General features: G+C 43.2%; 1 protein-coding gene across 10 annotated transcripts in view; it reads left to right on the top strand.

The window, feature by feature from the left end:
* Positions 1 to 15,561, top strand: part of MAPKAP1 (MAPK associated protein 1) — a 108,625-nt gene that overhangs the window by 37,512 nt on the left and 55,552 nt on the right. For 8 of the 10 annotated variants that reach the window (XM_035903111.1, XM_035903112.1, XM_035903110.1 and 5 more), the window contains 2 exons: positions 7,564 to 7,736; positions 12,661 to 12,837. In XM_035903111.1, coding sequence (XP_035759004.1) covers positions 7,642 to 7,736; positions 12,661 to 12,837 — 272 coding nt within the window. In that variant the 5' untranslated portion in view covers positions 7,564 to 7,641. The remainder of the gene's footprint in view (positions 1 to 7,563; positions 7,737 to 12,660; positions 12,838 to 15,561) is intronic. The other 2 variants (XM_035903106.1, XM_035903108.1) reach the window with 1 other exon arrangement.

Here is a 15,561-nt window from a genome sequence, read left to right as displayed (position 1 = left end):
AGCCCCCGGGAGCAAGGCAGCGCCAGCCCCCGCGTTTGGCTCCGGCGGCGCTGCCGGGAGCGTGCTGAGCCGCGGCGCGGGAGGCGCGCTCCTGCTGGCCGAGCACCGCTGGGCACCGCGGGGTTAAAGGGGGACTGGGTCCATTTGTCCTAAAACTGGTACCTGTGTGAAAGTGAATGAGGCCTGGGCTGCAGAGGGGACGGACGCGGGTTTCTCCCTCTGTCCCAAATAAAATTTACCAGGAAAAAGTAGGAAATCATATTCATAGCACTTCAAGTAAAACATTTTTTAATTCAAAGTGAATTGTATAAATGAATGCGTGTTAACATGATTGAAATGCCCCGTTACCAGAATTACACGTCTTATTCTTTGCTCAGGACTTACATAGTTTTATTAATGGTGGGAGTGAATGCCAAGAAGGAGCAGGCAGTAATTTGGGATACTTGATGATGTGGTTATATATGTAAATCATGGTTTGGAGGTGCACATAAAAATCTGTTCAGGTGGAAGCGTGGAAGGAAACTGTCCAGCTCTGGAGGTTATGTTTCTCAGCTGTGTGTTGTATAATTAACTGGTACATTAGGAGGGGGGCGAGAATAAAACATGAGTATGTTAATGCAGCCTGGAGCTGATGTTGTAGTGATCATTGCAATGCAGATAACGCATTTCTCATAACTGCTGCTGCCTACTGGAGCCCTTGAAACATCTGGACCTTTAATTGAAAAATAGTGTGGTGCTATACAAAGCAGACACGCTAAGTGAAGTCAACAATTTAGAATAAAAAATAATAGTGTGTTATTTACCTTGTAGTTAAATATTCATACTTTGTTATGCTTTGTATAACAGGAAATTACTGGGTTAAATTTTTATGAATAGTGACAGTGTGAATAAGATAAATTAAGTATTTAACAACGTTAATGGAATTTTACATTGTGATCTGCTAACTCTGCAGCACAAGCGAGGGTTGATACAGAGGCGAATCCACTCCTCAGAAAGGAAAAACTTGGAAGCCCCCGCTGCCCGTGCTGGGCCGGGAGTCCCAGTGGCCTCGCTGGGGGTGTTTTGCAAAATTGACTTAAGAAGAACAGAAGTAATTGCGTGGCTCTAGGAGTGAAAAATGCCACCACTGGCTCAAGCAGCTGGTGAAATAAATGTCATTCGTACTTCGCCATGGTGGGGTGCAGGGCGGCGCGCTGGGGAGTGAAAGGGGCAGAGCTGCCCTGTGCTTTCATAGGAACGCTCAGGCTTGGCGTTGTGGCTCTGCATATGAGTGTCATCCACAACCCAAAGGACATTTTCTCCCAATCTGTTGTAATACCGTGCAGATAAAACAGACAGACTATGTTACAAATATTCAGCCATCGTATTTCGTTAGGAGCTGTTCTGCCCGGCTCGTGGGGCTTGGGTACCAAGGCTGATGAGCGTGTTCATCCTTCTGTGTCGCTGCCAGTGTGTTTGCCCTGAACCATGCCGACGGGGGCATTATACTGCGCTGCAGGGTGAGGGTTTCTGCTTATTGAAAGCACTTAAGGTATTTGATCATCTAAGCTTAAAAAAAAAAAAATTATTTTTTTGTTTTTGTTTTTTAGCTGACCCTTCTTTTTCTGATCAACCCCTCAAAAGTTGTTTTGCTTATGAGTGAATAGGACTGGCTGGTTTATTCCCGCTTATTTGGGATGAAGAAATAATTGCTTTTATTTTTTTTTAAGTTAAGAGCTTAGAAAACGATGCTTTTCAACGATCGTCTTAGAAAAATATGGTCCTTCGTATTGGCATGAACATCTGTGCCCTGCTCCGTTAGAACTTCTGTTTGCGTTGTAAATGCTGAGTTAATATATGTCAATTTTTTCCCCTTCATCTATCTTCTATATGTTGTTTAAACGCGCATGTGAGTAAGTCGTGTTTAGGAGGTGATTGCTGGACCACATCGTATATTAAATACCCTGCACGTAAACCAAAAAACGTTTCACTGAGTTTAAAAGTGAGAAGACATTTTACATTTGGGAAGGATAAGCATTTATTGCCATTTTGTGCGATGTTTAGCATTGTTTTCTGGGAGGTGAGTCAACGACTTGAATTAATTATAATTACTGAAGAGACGTATACTGATTGAGCAAATAAAGTAGTAAGCTCAGTCGTGCCAAGGCCATCTAATTAAATGCTAACTTTGGAGAAGCTGGATGTGCATGAAAGATTAATTTTAAGAGGTTTTTACGACGCTCACTAAGTAATGATTCAGTAAAATCTTTGCATTATATCATTAGAACATCTAATCTTAAAGTGATATAACATTTAGTCACAGAACTCTATTGTACAGGAAGATGCCATAAATTATTATTGTTGAGAATTAATCACTTTTCTCTAAGAAATGTTTATGGACTTTGTTTTAATTTGCCACTGCGGTGCGCAGCGAAGCCCATCAGAAGCGAGAAGGACACGGCTCACGCGTTCCGCTCGGGGACTCTTCGTTAGCTTTCCGCTGTGCAGGCACCTCCGGGCTGGGCTTGGGGGGAGCTCCCCCAGGGAGGGACAGAACTGTCCCAAATATCCTCTGTCATCTGGGAGAGCAGTGGCCCGACGATAATCAATTCAAGATATACATCCTCTGGTATCGGGGGGTGTGGGTGTGTGGGTGTGGTTTCTCACGGACTTTAATTAAAAGTTGGTTCTAAATCTTAGAAAGGCTTCTTATGTTGAAAGATTTGGTAGAGTTTAAATATGTATTTTTGTCTTTTTTAATTTAAAATGCTGGGTTTATATTTAAAGCATATTAATTTTATTACAGAACGTTATTTAATGATAGATATTTTTAAAACTGTATGTAGCCATTGAAAATCGTTCCGTGTGCAGTTTTCCTGTCATAATTGTAGTAACCAGTTTTTCTATAATTAAACACTACAACTCGCAAATGTTGTGAGTCCTTAAAAATCCGTGAAAATTCATCATTGGTGTTGCCTGTCAGATCCTTCACTCATGCTCTTGTCTAGAAGTACCAGCAACATATGTACGTGCTGTTGGTGCTACTTATGTTCTTGTAATTAGCCCGACTGCTGTCATTACACATCCCCAAATATTACTGTACTGTTTTGCGGCCGTGTTTATTTTAGACAACACGAGCAGCGTGGATTCACAGGCGCGGTAGTCTTAGACACCAGGTTGTTCTTTTAGAAGAAATTTGTTTATTAATGGGAATAACTTCCCTAAGCTTAGGTGCTGTTATCAAAGTGCATAAATATACATTGATCTGCTTAATTTAGATTATAAAAAAATAGGAAGCAGAAAGTTTGTGGATTCAGCAGACCATACTTCTCAGCAGTGTCAAATAAGGGACATAATTCTGTACAGCTCCTGAAGAGCAGCAGAAGAGAATAGCCATGATGTGCCAAAGAGCTAGGACATGCCAGCCACTGGGAATTCTGACGGCAGAGGTAGAGAACGCAGAAACGTAAAAGAAGTGATCTGTTTATGTGCACACCACATCAGCAGTGATTTGGAAAGTAGTATCCCTGGGTTTTTGCCTCTTCACGCCTGTGCACGCTGCATGGCGCCACATCTCCTCCAGTGAACTGCAGATGACAAAACGTCATCTTTGCTGTGAGTGAGATGAAAATGCTGTAGAAATAGCAAACGGAAGTTTTTGTAGGGTCGGGCTGTAGGAGAGCACTTAGGTAGCCTTGAGAGAATCCATTAATAAAAATACTAAGAAAAATGTCTATGATTTATTGTATGTTTTCTGTGTATCCAGTTAGTCCTCGCTTCCTTAAAGGATTGGTGGAATATAACATTTCAACAATAAAAGCTTAATGGAATCAGATTTGTGATTTCCTAGAAAATTAATGAGATATTTTGTCAATTTTATTCCAGACTTCATTTGTCAGAATATACAGTGTCCAGTGACAAGCTAAAAGAATTTTTTGACAAATTAACTATGCCATAGGTGACAGATCAGGAAAATGTTAATTTAACATCCCCTTTATGCTTCCCAGATTTATTGGAGGCTATTAAGGAAACTCCAAATGGTAGGGCCCCTGGCCCTGAATAGATTTTCCATTGAATTTTATACAGGATCTATTAATAAAGTTTGATGCTGCCTTTTTGAATACAGGTAATTGTACTTTATCTTCTGGGTCTCCTCAGCGTTTACAGTTGGAATGCAGTTTTTAGTTGGGAGAAGAAAAGTCGTTATGCTTCCAGTAGCGTCCGTAATCTGGTTCTGAATGATTCCTCCGAAAGAAGAGGCCACGAGCGCCGTGTAAACCCCACAGGTGATTCCTAGTTAAATCCAGCGTGGCTGGGTCTTTGACTCTTGGCCACTGAGGCTCATAATTGGCTCCCTTTCGTTCAGGCCCACCACCTACAAACCTTACTGAATAAGCCTTGTGTGGGTTGGTAATTGAGCTCTCTGGGACTTCCTACACAATTAGTATTTCACAGGATCAGACGAAGAATATGGATTCATTCCGTCCTGTAGACAGGTACCTGATGTTTTGGGTTTCTAACGCTGGTTCAGAACAAATATCATCAATTTGCAATAAACACGGTGGTGGTTTCCTCCAGACCCCCTTGACGGGGGGGTTGATGGGTCTAAGCCTTGACCCACGTGTTTATAGGCCCTGCTAATGTTTCCTACCCAACGTGACAATGAATGGCTAACAGAGTCTAATCGGCTTCCAGAGCTCAGGTTTCAGCCTCTCTAAGATCTTAGGGCAATCAGTTTCACAGCACTTTTAATTCATAAAAATATTTCACTCACTTTTTTCAGGCTCCAAGTATCATAGTGATGCTTGTGAGCCATTTCCTGGTACCGCTGCTGTTGGCATTGCTCCCCTTGCTCAGGGAGCAGTCGGAATCCCAATGCGTGCGCGATTTGGCCCTGGTTTAAGTCGCCTGTCACCGTGATGTTCATGCTGAGTGTTTGTGGGTAAGAGAGCAAGGGTATCGGTGATGGAGGGAGTTTGGACAAGCAAGATGGTAAAAATAGACTGGAGGAGGTAGGGGAGAGGTAGAGATGGGGAAGAACAAAGAAAAGTTTCTTCAAAAACCAACAAAGACAATGCAGCAGTAGAGCGCAGGGCAAGGGAGGAGCAGCACTGAGGAAGGTAGAGCAAGGGAAGTTACCACCGTATTTGTCATAGCTGTGAGATCAGGGACCCTAGGATGTGTTTATTTTCTAAATACACATGTTTATTGGATTATGAGTTTATGAAACAGTTGTACTCGTAGTGGCTAATGGGATAATCTTGTCTTTTTGGTTATTAGTTACAGTTCTTGGCGCGCCTGTCCTCTGGTTTTATGCTGCGAACATCCGTTGCAACCTTGGCATCGACTCGCACATCTGGTTGTCAATTTTTCTTGGATTTTCCATTATAAGGACTAAGCATTACTTATGATTCTGCCATCCTTGGGTTTAAATATGTAACTCACTTTGCATGCCAGGGAGTCACATTCATTTCCTTGATAACTGCTATTTACTCATGCAAATGCAAATGTGTTTGCAACAACAGGTCTCCCGTCCTGGCTGGTATCTCCAGGCGCGACCACAGCCTGAGCGATGCTTGCCGCCGCGTGCGTGTTCGGGCAGTCCCCTGGTTGGCGTTGGCACCTGGGCAAAGGCAGGGATAGACTTTGACACCAGTGATTCATTACCTGACACCGGTTTAATTCCCCTTAAAAATAAGACCTGTAAGTAAGGAAGCGAGAAGAGAAAGAGAGAAAGAAAACAAAACCCCAGTGTTTTTTTAGCAGCTGTTCCGTTGTGTCAATGATTTCCTTGGAGAGATAAGGTCATGGGTTTTCTTCTTACCTTAGAAACATGGGAAGAGGAGGTATCTGCACTATGAAAATGCTTTCTGAAAAACCAAAATTCATTATATTTGGATGTATTTTAATAATACTTTCAGCTATGCTAGTATGAATAACTTTAATCTTTAAATTCCTATTATTTCTCTAATTTATAATCACACTGAAGGATCAAATGGTTTTTAACAATATATTGAAATTAGCACATGGCATTTAACTCCCTGTTTTATACTCTCATCATAGATTTATAGCATTGAATCCTTTTATTCTGTTACTTAGAATTCCGAGTGATTAATTCAAATAATACTTCCTTCTCTCAAGGCCCATATATGTATATAGAGAGATACGGTTACAGCGGGGCTGCTTTTGAAGAGGGGATCAGGACGTACAGTCCTTTGTCTGCTGAAAAGATTACTGATTTGAAAATGCAGTCCTAGCTGCAGCTGATTAAACTTTTTTTCTTGTAATGCAAACTTTATAGATCTTTATGTTGCTATGTATTTTATGTTCTATTTAATTGTTAATCTCCACAGTGCCAAATAGATTTTTTTAATACCGTAAGTTCCAATAAAACCCGATATTAGTTAATCCTTCTTGGTTGTCTTCAAACAGTTCAATGACTCAGTTGTAGGTGTGATTTTGTTCTCTGGGCAAACCGAGGTCAAGCCTAAGGTTTATTTTTAAATGTCATCTTAACCTCCCCATATCCATATCGATGTTCATTTTTGCCACAGTTCCCTGCTTAGGTTGTGTTGGATTTCCAGTTTGATTTCCCTTGGACGAGCAGCCCGTGGTGGCTGTGCCCTGAGCTCTGAGCTTAGGAGCAGTTTCTGAGTTGCCGGCATCTCTCGGATCCAAGTTTCGGTCTCTCCGGTTGATGTCTGCAGACCTCAGCCGGCTGCGCTGGGCTCGTCCTTGTCCTCCTTTCTGCAGGAATGTGCTGGCCAGGCTCCAGTCTCCCCTCTCACGTAGGCTGAGCGTTTCCCTGCATTTTCCCCCGTTGTGCATCCAGGTGTGAGCTCCTCTGGCTCCGCTTGGTGCGGCAGCAGGGGAAGGCAAAGGGGAGAGAAGGAGGAGGAGGAGGAGGAGGAGGAGGAGGAAGAGGAGGAGAGGGGGCCCAAACTGCAGCTGGAGGGGAACTAGAGCGCTGAAAAGCAAGCAGCGCTGGCAGCCCTGGGGTGTTCCAGCACCAGAGTAACTGGCAACGAGGCCGGCTGCTTCGGTACTTCGGAAGCTGCCTCGCCGTGCCCGGGAGCCGGGAGGGAGGGCTCGCGTAGGGGTGCGGGACGGGGAGTCGGTTGTTCTGCACCCGAGGGAGCTGAGCCTCCCAAGTAGCAGGAAAGAACCACAGAAGAAAGCAGAAATGTAGAAACAAGGATAACGCTAGTACTAAGTGCTTGTGGAAAAATGGCTTTGAGGTTTTAGGGGGGCTTGTCAGTTCCCTACCCCCCTGCAACCCCACTCTTTTAGTACTACTGTCTTTTTTTGGTTTTGGTCCTGCAAGAACATGGGGGCTTGCAGTGAAGTTCAGACTTTTTATGGAAATCTGTGACATCGTTGCCAAATATTTCATATCGTTTTTACAGATACATTTAACAGTAGCAAAAGAATTGGGATTTAATCGTTCAAGCTTCTTCCAATTTTAAGTTGTAGCAGTGTATTTTAATCTTTCTACTGAAAAGAATTCCATCCGTACTGGGTTTTGTATTAGCTCTGTCATACTTGTTCTTTTATACATTCTAATGAAATATATTTTCTCGACAGGGTCATGTTGGTACAACGGCAACCAAAAAAATTGATGTCTACCTCCCACTGCACACAAGCCAAGACAAACTGCAGCCCATGACAGTCGTGACGATAGCAAATGCCAAGGTGCATGACCTGATTGGACTAATATGCTGGCAATATACAAGTGAGGGACGGGAACCAAAACTGAAGTAATGTTCTTTCTTTACTACCTCTTCATCTCTAATTTTCTCCTCTGCAGCCTTTTTGCATAATGAAATGGATTTCCATGTCAATGTTTTTATAGATAAATCTTAGAGAAACCACCTACGCATCTATCAGTATTTCCTTTTGAGCGGTACACCTGCACCGATAGCCATTTCTCTTTCAATTAAACTACCGCGTACTGTATAAGGATAAGCATATGAAACCACGGATCTGTAAATGAATCATAATTGCAAAATGCTCTATGTAAAAATAATATAAATCTTAGCTCTTTTGGTGTCATGGAGACATTTTTTATTTTATGTCCCATCTATTTTTTGGTAGTGTTCTTAATGGCTGAGATCACAAGGAAGTCAAATAAACCCCAGAACCCATCTGTAACCTCTTCTCTTGTTCATTCTGGGAGAAGGTGCTCAGACTTTGGCTCTGGTTTGTCTGCACAGTAACAGTTCCTGACGGATTCACGGAGAGAGGTATCGCTGTACGGGGTGACCGTGGGTCTTGGAAGCACTGTTAGTGTTCCCCGGAAGGGTGCTTTTCTTTCCGGGCTATCATCCTGGAGATAGCACTGAAGTAAAGATGTGCAGAGAAGGATCCTGAAAACAACATGAATACCAGTTTCCTTCGAAGTTGTGACTAAAATTGCATTCTTTAATTCAAAAACCTCTGTCATGCAGTATTCTATAATTTCTACAGGACTTTGACCTCGGTCACATTGGCTCTGTGCTGTAAAGAGCAGCATCTGCACTGTCCTCAGAAATTTGAGCTTCAGTTAGTCAGTGGGTTTTTCAGTATCTTTGGTTATCATTGCGTCCTCTTCATGGTGAGAAAGTTCTGCCCCTAGGATTCCTGTAGCTAAATGATGGATTGGATTTGCTGGGATGGAGAGCTAGTGTTGTTTAGCGAGAGCCGTTACGTTACGGTAGGTGACATCAGGTGTATAAAACAGGTACTTGGGAGCCGCTCCTCCGAGCAACTTTGGCTTTAAAACAGTTCTGTAAAATACTTCCGTTTTTGCTGGGTCATAAAATAAGAACTTAAAATAGTTTGTTATGGAGTTGTTAGTAACAGATGCTAGCGGGTGACTTTGGTGCAAAGAAGGTCAACCGTTTGGTTTGGTTTTTTCTATAGGAGCCAATTTTCACTTTGTTGTTGTTCCTGGAATGTTTGATGGATGGGTTTTTTTGGTAGTTAATTCTGCAGTTCGCTCTTTCAGCATTTTTCAGCAGCGTTTGAGGACTCGGTAGTCTTCCCTGCTCCTGTAGCACGATCGTAAGGGGGGAAGGGGGTGCTGAGAGGTGACCTGCCCTTCTTCAGGGTCAGCTGATTTCTCTTCAGTAGATGTAGGGCAACCCGGAAAGCAGCCCCTCTTGAAAATAGTTTTGTGGATATTGTTGCCTTGGATATGGGATTTCCCTTAGCTCTTCCCGACAACCATATGAGATGTTTCAGCGGTTCAACACTTCAGTTTGGTTTGTCCTTTTTTTACGCTGGAGAAGAAATACAAAATTATTTGCAGATGGTGCCATTTAATTTGCTGTTACCAATTTCTGTTTGTTATATCATAAGTTCAAAAAAGTGTCCTTTGTGTATGATTAGCTTATTTTTTAATGAATAAGTCAACACTAATGTGAGTCCTAGGACACACGTATATTTTCAGGAGCACAGCACACCCCGGATGGAACATTGCCCATGAGTAGAGGTGTTCCATGAGACATCATTGCCCACGGCAAAAGTCAGCAGTGGGAGGAAACAAGTTTCACTGCCTGCCTGGAAGGATAAGCTGCTGTGATGTGTCAAAGAGTGATCATGACCAAGGAGGCTGTCTAATGTGATCAAATCTCAGGACAGACAGAATAAAATAAATAACGGAGGCACAAGTTCCCGAGAACAGGCTGACAGCAGCAACTGAGGATTGGGGTACAAAGCTCAGAGGAAGGGGCAGAGCCTTGAGATTACAAGAAATTTGTTTTCTTCTGTAGTTCCTAATTATTTCTCATGTCTCCATCATCTTTTTTTAGCATTGCTGACTGCCTGTCCTACAGCAAGGATTGATTTAACTGTAGACTAATTCTCACCGTTTCCAAATAAGAAGAGAGCTTGTGTAGGTTGCACATTCTACATTTGCTATTTGCTCCTGATTTAGTCCGTTTGGATTATAAAAGGAAAAATCAGGATCATTGTGCACTAAAATACACATAGAGAATGCTTCCGATCTGGTAGGCAGTGCATGCAGAATGACAAATGGACCTACTGGTGACACAACCCAAGGATAATGAGGTGGTTGTAGACTTTGTAATTAAGAGAAACAACCCCTCTGTCTTTAGGAAAAGAATATATTACTGCCTGATTCCTTTTCCTGGAAGGTAGATGTGAGAGTCTGAAATGAGTGAGTACTAGGTGACAGCTTTGAGAACGCTTTGTGTGCAGTTAGGCTGCCTATTTTTATTATAATTGTATTATATTTGTCTCTATTCAGTGTCTTGATATAAGGAAGCACCGACAGTGTTAGCAAACCCGTGCCTGGCCGCTTACCTACGAACTTTGGCCATAACCCACTGGACCGTTCTCTCTGACAGATGTGCTGTAATGATTCTGCCTGCGAAAAATAAACGAAGCCCCTTTCTAGGAATAAATTAATAGCGAGACGCAAAACCCAAATAAGCTTCCTACTTTTGGAAGTCGTTAATGCTGTTGCATCTGTCAATTGTTGTGCTTAACTTCGACCTCCTGCCCATAGCAAACTCGGATTCTCAACACTTTGCACCTTGTAGTTTGAAGCCTGAAGTTCAGGGCTTTCATCTCCTCCTGGTGGAGGTTCAAAGTGCGGCACAGTTTCACCCACTGGACTTTTCTTTCCCCAACAGATTGTGATTTAATCTGTGTTAGCATTCAGGAACCCACTCCATGTTTAAAGACATTTGTAACCCTTTTAATTTATGGGATTTAACCGACTGTATTTTCAGTATAATTGGTGGAAGATGAGTTGTTGTCACCACCACCTTTTTTTGGCGCTTGGCTTGCTTTGAGACTGCACTGAATGTGTTCTGTTGCCTGCGTGTCTATATGTTCCTCTGGCTTTAATGAGAATTATGCAAATGCATCGAGTACCAAAGGAAAATGTTAACTTTATTTATACAGAGCTTTAAGCACGCACCAGGCTGCACGTAGAGGAATTCTGTCAGATGGGTAGGCTGGCAAACCAGCAGTGCAAGGCACAGGCCAGGGCTGCGGGGAGATGGGGATCGGGCGACTTCAGGCTGGGAAGTGTCGTAGCGTGGGGTGACTTTTGAGTTAGGCTGGACTGGACAGGATGAGCATGCAGAGCTTGGGGTCTGTATTCGTAGAAGTCTAGATGGAATAAGAGAAGGACCCAAAAATGGTGCCGAGCATTTTGCGTTACGTAAGCAGGACCGGCTGTATCTGTATTATCCACAGCCTTTTTGGTGAGCTTGTTCCTAACCAGGCTGGCAGCAGCGCAAGCCCCAGAGCCTCCGGGCTGAGCGGGCTCTCCCCAGTCGCCCGAGCCCCGGTGCCATACGAATTCTCTTCCCAGCGCTACCTTTCACCGGTTACTTAAGCACTCTTGAAGAAGTTAAAAATTAATTCTGCAGCAGTGTTCCAGTTCTTCACAACAGTCCAGAGACTCATGAAAGTTTCTTTAGTAGTATTTTTAGTAATTTAGTAGGATTTTCAAAATTCCTAGTGACAAACATTGCAGGATTACCTTTTTGTTAGCAAATTTACCGCCTACGTTAATGGTAAGGCGTCATTATTACCTGTTTTATATAATAAACATCTTAGTTGTGACCAGGCACGTATAGATCACCTGGACTAAGCACTCTCAGCAAAGCACAGTTGCAACCAAAGGTTTGTGAATTAATTGGGAAAATTGCAAATCAGGTAGTCAGCGAAATAATTCATTGTCACATCCAATCAATAAACTTTGTAAATCAACTCATTTAATTCAAAAAATGATCTATATAGATCAAGCGACCAATTAAACAATTAGCATACACTTTGCAATTAATTAATTTAAGCATCAATCATGCAATTAAAACTCCAAATTTAAACTGCGGAGTTTAGAAGCACGCTGCCACGTGAACACGCCGGCTCTGCGTCGTGGCTGTAGAAAGGGCCCCAGCGCCGGCGCATTTACAATGAGAAAGAATACTTATCTTCAGCTCAGTTATTTAAATATTAGCCTTTGAAATAGATTTTAATATTAGGGAAATACGACTAATGCTCAGTTTGGTTTCTATAGATCCTTATTTCCCCATGGGCTTTTGTTTGTGGAAAGAGGCTTAGATTTTTCTTTCATATTTTCTCCATGCCGTATCTGTTTCACACTTGCTGTGTTTCCATTGTTGCTACTGTGTTGAAGGGATTTCTTTGCTGCTCCTGCAGTTCATTACGCTGCTTACCTGCCCGAGAGCCTTCGTAGCTTTTCAGGCGTTCAGTAAACTTTGCCACAGTTGCTTGATCTATGAAAAAACAGAGACTGCTTGTTTGTCTTTAATTCTGAAATGCAACGGTCATATAAATAAATACATTCTCACAAATGGAGAAATATCGCTTCCAGCTTTATGAAGTCATGAAACTTTTATAGCCTTTGGTGTATTTTAATCACTGTCAGCCTTTTGCTTGCAGTTCAGTTAATGATGAAGTGAGGCTCGCTCCTCTGCTCTGGGGGTTGTTCTATGCCTGCATGGTTACGGTAGCAAGACCTGTTAGGACTTTGTTGGGCCATATTTGTATACGTGCCGTCGGTGGCTTTTAAGTACATTACTCCCGTGATAGGCGAGTCTGCCGATTTGTCTCCTACAGCGTTTCGTGGCTGGTATTGATCGGCTGAGCTGCATCGGTTGTCCAGCTTCCCTCCTGAATGAACTTGTCCTGTCTTTGTTCCAGCGACAACGTCAATGCCTACTGTCTCCATATTGCTGAGGATGACGGTGAGGTTGACACAGATTTTCCACCCTTGGATTCCAATGAGCCCATTCACAAGTTTGGCTTCAGCACCCTGGCACTGGTTGAAAAGTACTCCTCTCCCGGCCTGGCAGCAAAACAGTCGCTCTTTGTCCGCATGTGAGTATGGACGCTGACTTTCTCAATCACCGGGAAACATCTGTGTGTCCCTGCCGCCTCCGCGTCTTTTTTTCTTCTCCACTTTTCTTCATCTGAATATAGGGAAGTTCAGGGGGCGCACGTATTCACGGGTCTCTGCAGGCGATGCCCTGGTCTGGGATCTGTCACGAGGCCGGCAGAAGAGTAAATTCTGCTGGCAGCAAGGTGGGCGAGCCCGTCATTGCGCGCCTAAAGCCACAGAGAAGAGAGTAAGCCCTTCTGCCTGTGGTTAGTGTGGGGAGCCCTGAACTGTTGCACTGCTGCTAGGAAATATTTGGAATTTACACAAAGTCTGAGCTTACAATCTTCACTTTGCTCCAGCCATGCTGCTCATTTATGAAAAATACGTTCTGAATAATAAACAAAATAATGTATAGAATAGCTTCAGAGAGTTAAAACTATAAAGTCATTCATGTCGGATACCCAGAGCCCTTTTCAGCAGGTGTTAGGAGCTGATCGTGCTAGTGACTTTTTAATTATTTTGGGAAAATGTATTGAATTTTAGCAGGGGGGAAAAAAGCGTGCTCACGGTGTCTGGGTATTCCACATGTGAGAGACTTCAGAATCTTCTTTCGCAGCCTGATAGGCAACATCATAAATTTGCATTTTAAGACTGGTTGGTGGACTGAAGAGCAGGCAATTTTAAGTACACATAGTTGCAGAGCGCAGTAAAACCATGCGGTGATTGAGGAGGGCAGGGAGCAGTAAGCGAGCGCGCCCTTAGGACAGGACTGGGTAGAGCACTCTAAAGCCCAGAAGAGTGTTGAAGAGGAAGAGCCCACCCGCCACGGAAGCTGGAAGCTGTCTGGGTTGTGGCTCCGGAAGAATTTGCTGTGTCGGTGTCAGTGAGTTAGGGTTAGAGCGGTATGCGCTGTGCTTGATCGCTTTTATTTGTCTTCCCTTGTGAGTGAAAAATCTTTTAAACCATCAGAAGGCCTTAATTACTGCAATAAAATACTAGTAGCCTAAGCCACTTCGTACTTGGAAAAAATATTTAATGTTTGGATCTCTTGAAATGAAAAAAGGGTTTTCCTGGCTATTGGACATTTTTTTAATTTGCAAAGGATTACTTACATTTCATAACCATACAGCTGCTTCCCGTTTTGAATAATCAGAACTTTAAAAAAAGTTCTGAGCTAGTTAGTTCCAGTTTTACGTTCTTTATTGTGGGCTGTGTTCGTTAGAGATGTTCTAAAGCCTCTTACTGAAAGAAATTTTCAGAAACCCCACGTGTGTTTCCTGAAGGCCCATTCACTTCATTCCACTGTGTTAGGTCATCGGAAAATAAAATATTCTGTCAACAGTACCTACAAATAAGTTATTCAAGGTAAACACATTCAGCTGTGCTGAGCTGGGTGCAGTCGCATGGAGGCTGGTAGGAGGGGGAAGCGAAGTCTCCAGCCATGGTACGAGGTTTTGGTCTGTCTGGGTTACAGCCGCCCAGGCGAGCCGGGAGCTGACTTCTCCTGCTGTGGAACTGCAGAATATTCAGTTCCTTCCACTCGACTGCAGGATGCTGCGTGTTTTATCTGGCGGAGGGAATCTCTCTTTCACCTGCATGCATTTCTGTAGAGTTAATGCTATTGCCGTGAATTTGATTTTTTTTAATTTTATGGTTCTACAACTGTTTTATCTTCAAGATAGTCCTGCATTATCGGTATCCCCAGAAAAATTCCAGCAGGTATAGAGATAATTCTATTCTAACGCCATGCAATCAGAAAGGATGACGAGTGCTCATTGCGGGTAGACCAGTTGAGAAGCCTGTGTCGTGAGAAGATTCTGAATTGGTGATGATTTCTCATCTGGAAGAAGTCCCCTTTCTTTCTCAACTGCCTCCTACCTAAATCCCCGTTGCCTGTACTAAGGACATAAAAAGGGGTTGGTATTTAAATGCAATGAACACATGAGGTCTCAGGTTTTGGATGTTAGCTCAGAGGAGGTGGAACTGGTGTTCCCGTGTGGAACCCAGAGGCCGCAGCAGGATCCTGGCCTGGCCAGCAGTTCTGGCTGGTGCTTGGAGCAGGACTAAGGTCCAGCTGCAAATCCTGCAAAAGAAATGTGAAATCTTTTGCTTTATCATAACTTGCGCTCATGCGAGGACCTTCCTTCTAACTGGGGAGGTCCTGCTGGTTAGAAACAGGTCACCCGCATGGTAAGAACCAGCGCTTTCCTGAGAGGGTTTTCTTCTGTGTTCACATGTTAATTTGAAACTGCTTGTACCTCCTGTGCGAGCACTTATTCATAAATAGATTCAAATCAGAATTTTTAATGTGTCCCCTCGAATAAAGGATTACTTGAGCATCACTTGATCAAAAGATTGCTGCTACTGTGAGTTTAAATGTGCGTGCTGTCTTATTTTCGTAGGGATTTGCTGTAAATTCTACATCATCTTCCTTCCCTGTCATCCTCCTAGTGCACGTAACTGTGATTTTATATTTTGCATCTCTTTTTTTCCCTCCTCATGCTGAAGTATTTCAGCTGCTGCTGTGTCAGGCTTGTGACCTGCAATGTTTATTAATATTGAATCACTGCTGAAGGAAGCTGATGCTTCTGAGCAGCTTTGTGGTTGAAGCGGGGTGTTTTGTTTCAGATCTCGCCCGTCCTGCGTATCGGATGTATTTTCAGATGCTGTGCAGTTGCCGAGCTGACAGCTACAGAACCTCGCCGGGGACCGCGTTTCAGCAG

Source organism: Egretta garzetta, unplaced genomic scaffold (assembly GCF_000687185.1).
Source record: "Egretta garzetta isolate BGI_Z169 unplaced genomic scaffold, ASM68718v1 scaffold341, whole genome shotgun sequence".
Lineage (NCBI taxonomy): Eukaryota > Metazoa > Chordata > Aves > Pelecaniformes > Ardeidae > Egretta > Egretta garzetta.
The sequence above is the reverse complement of the archived record's forward strand: the minus strand, read 5'-3'. Positions and strand labels throughout refer to the sequence as shown.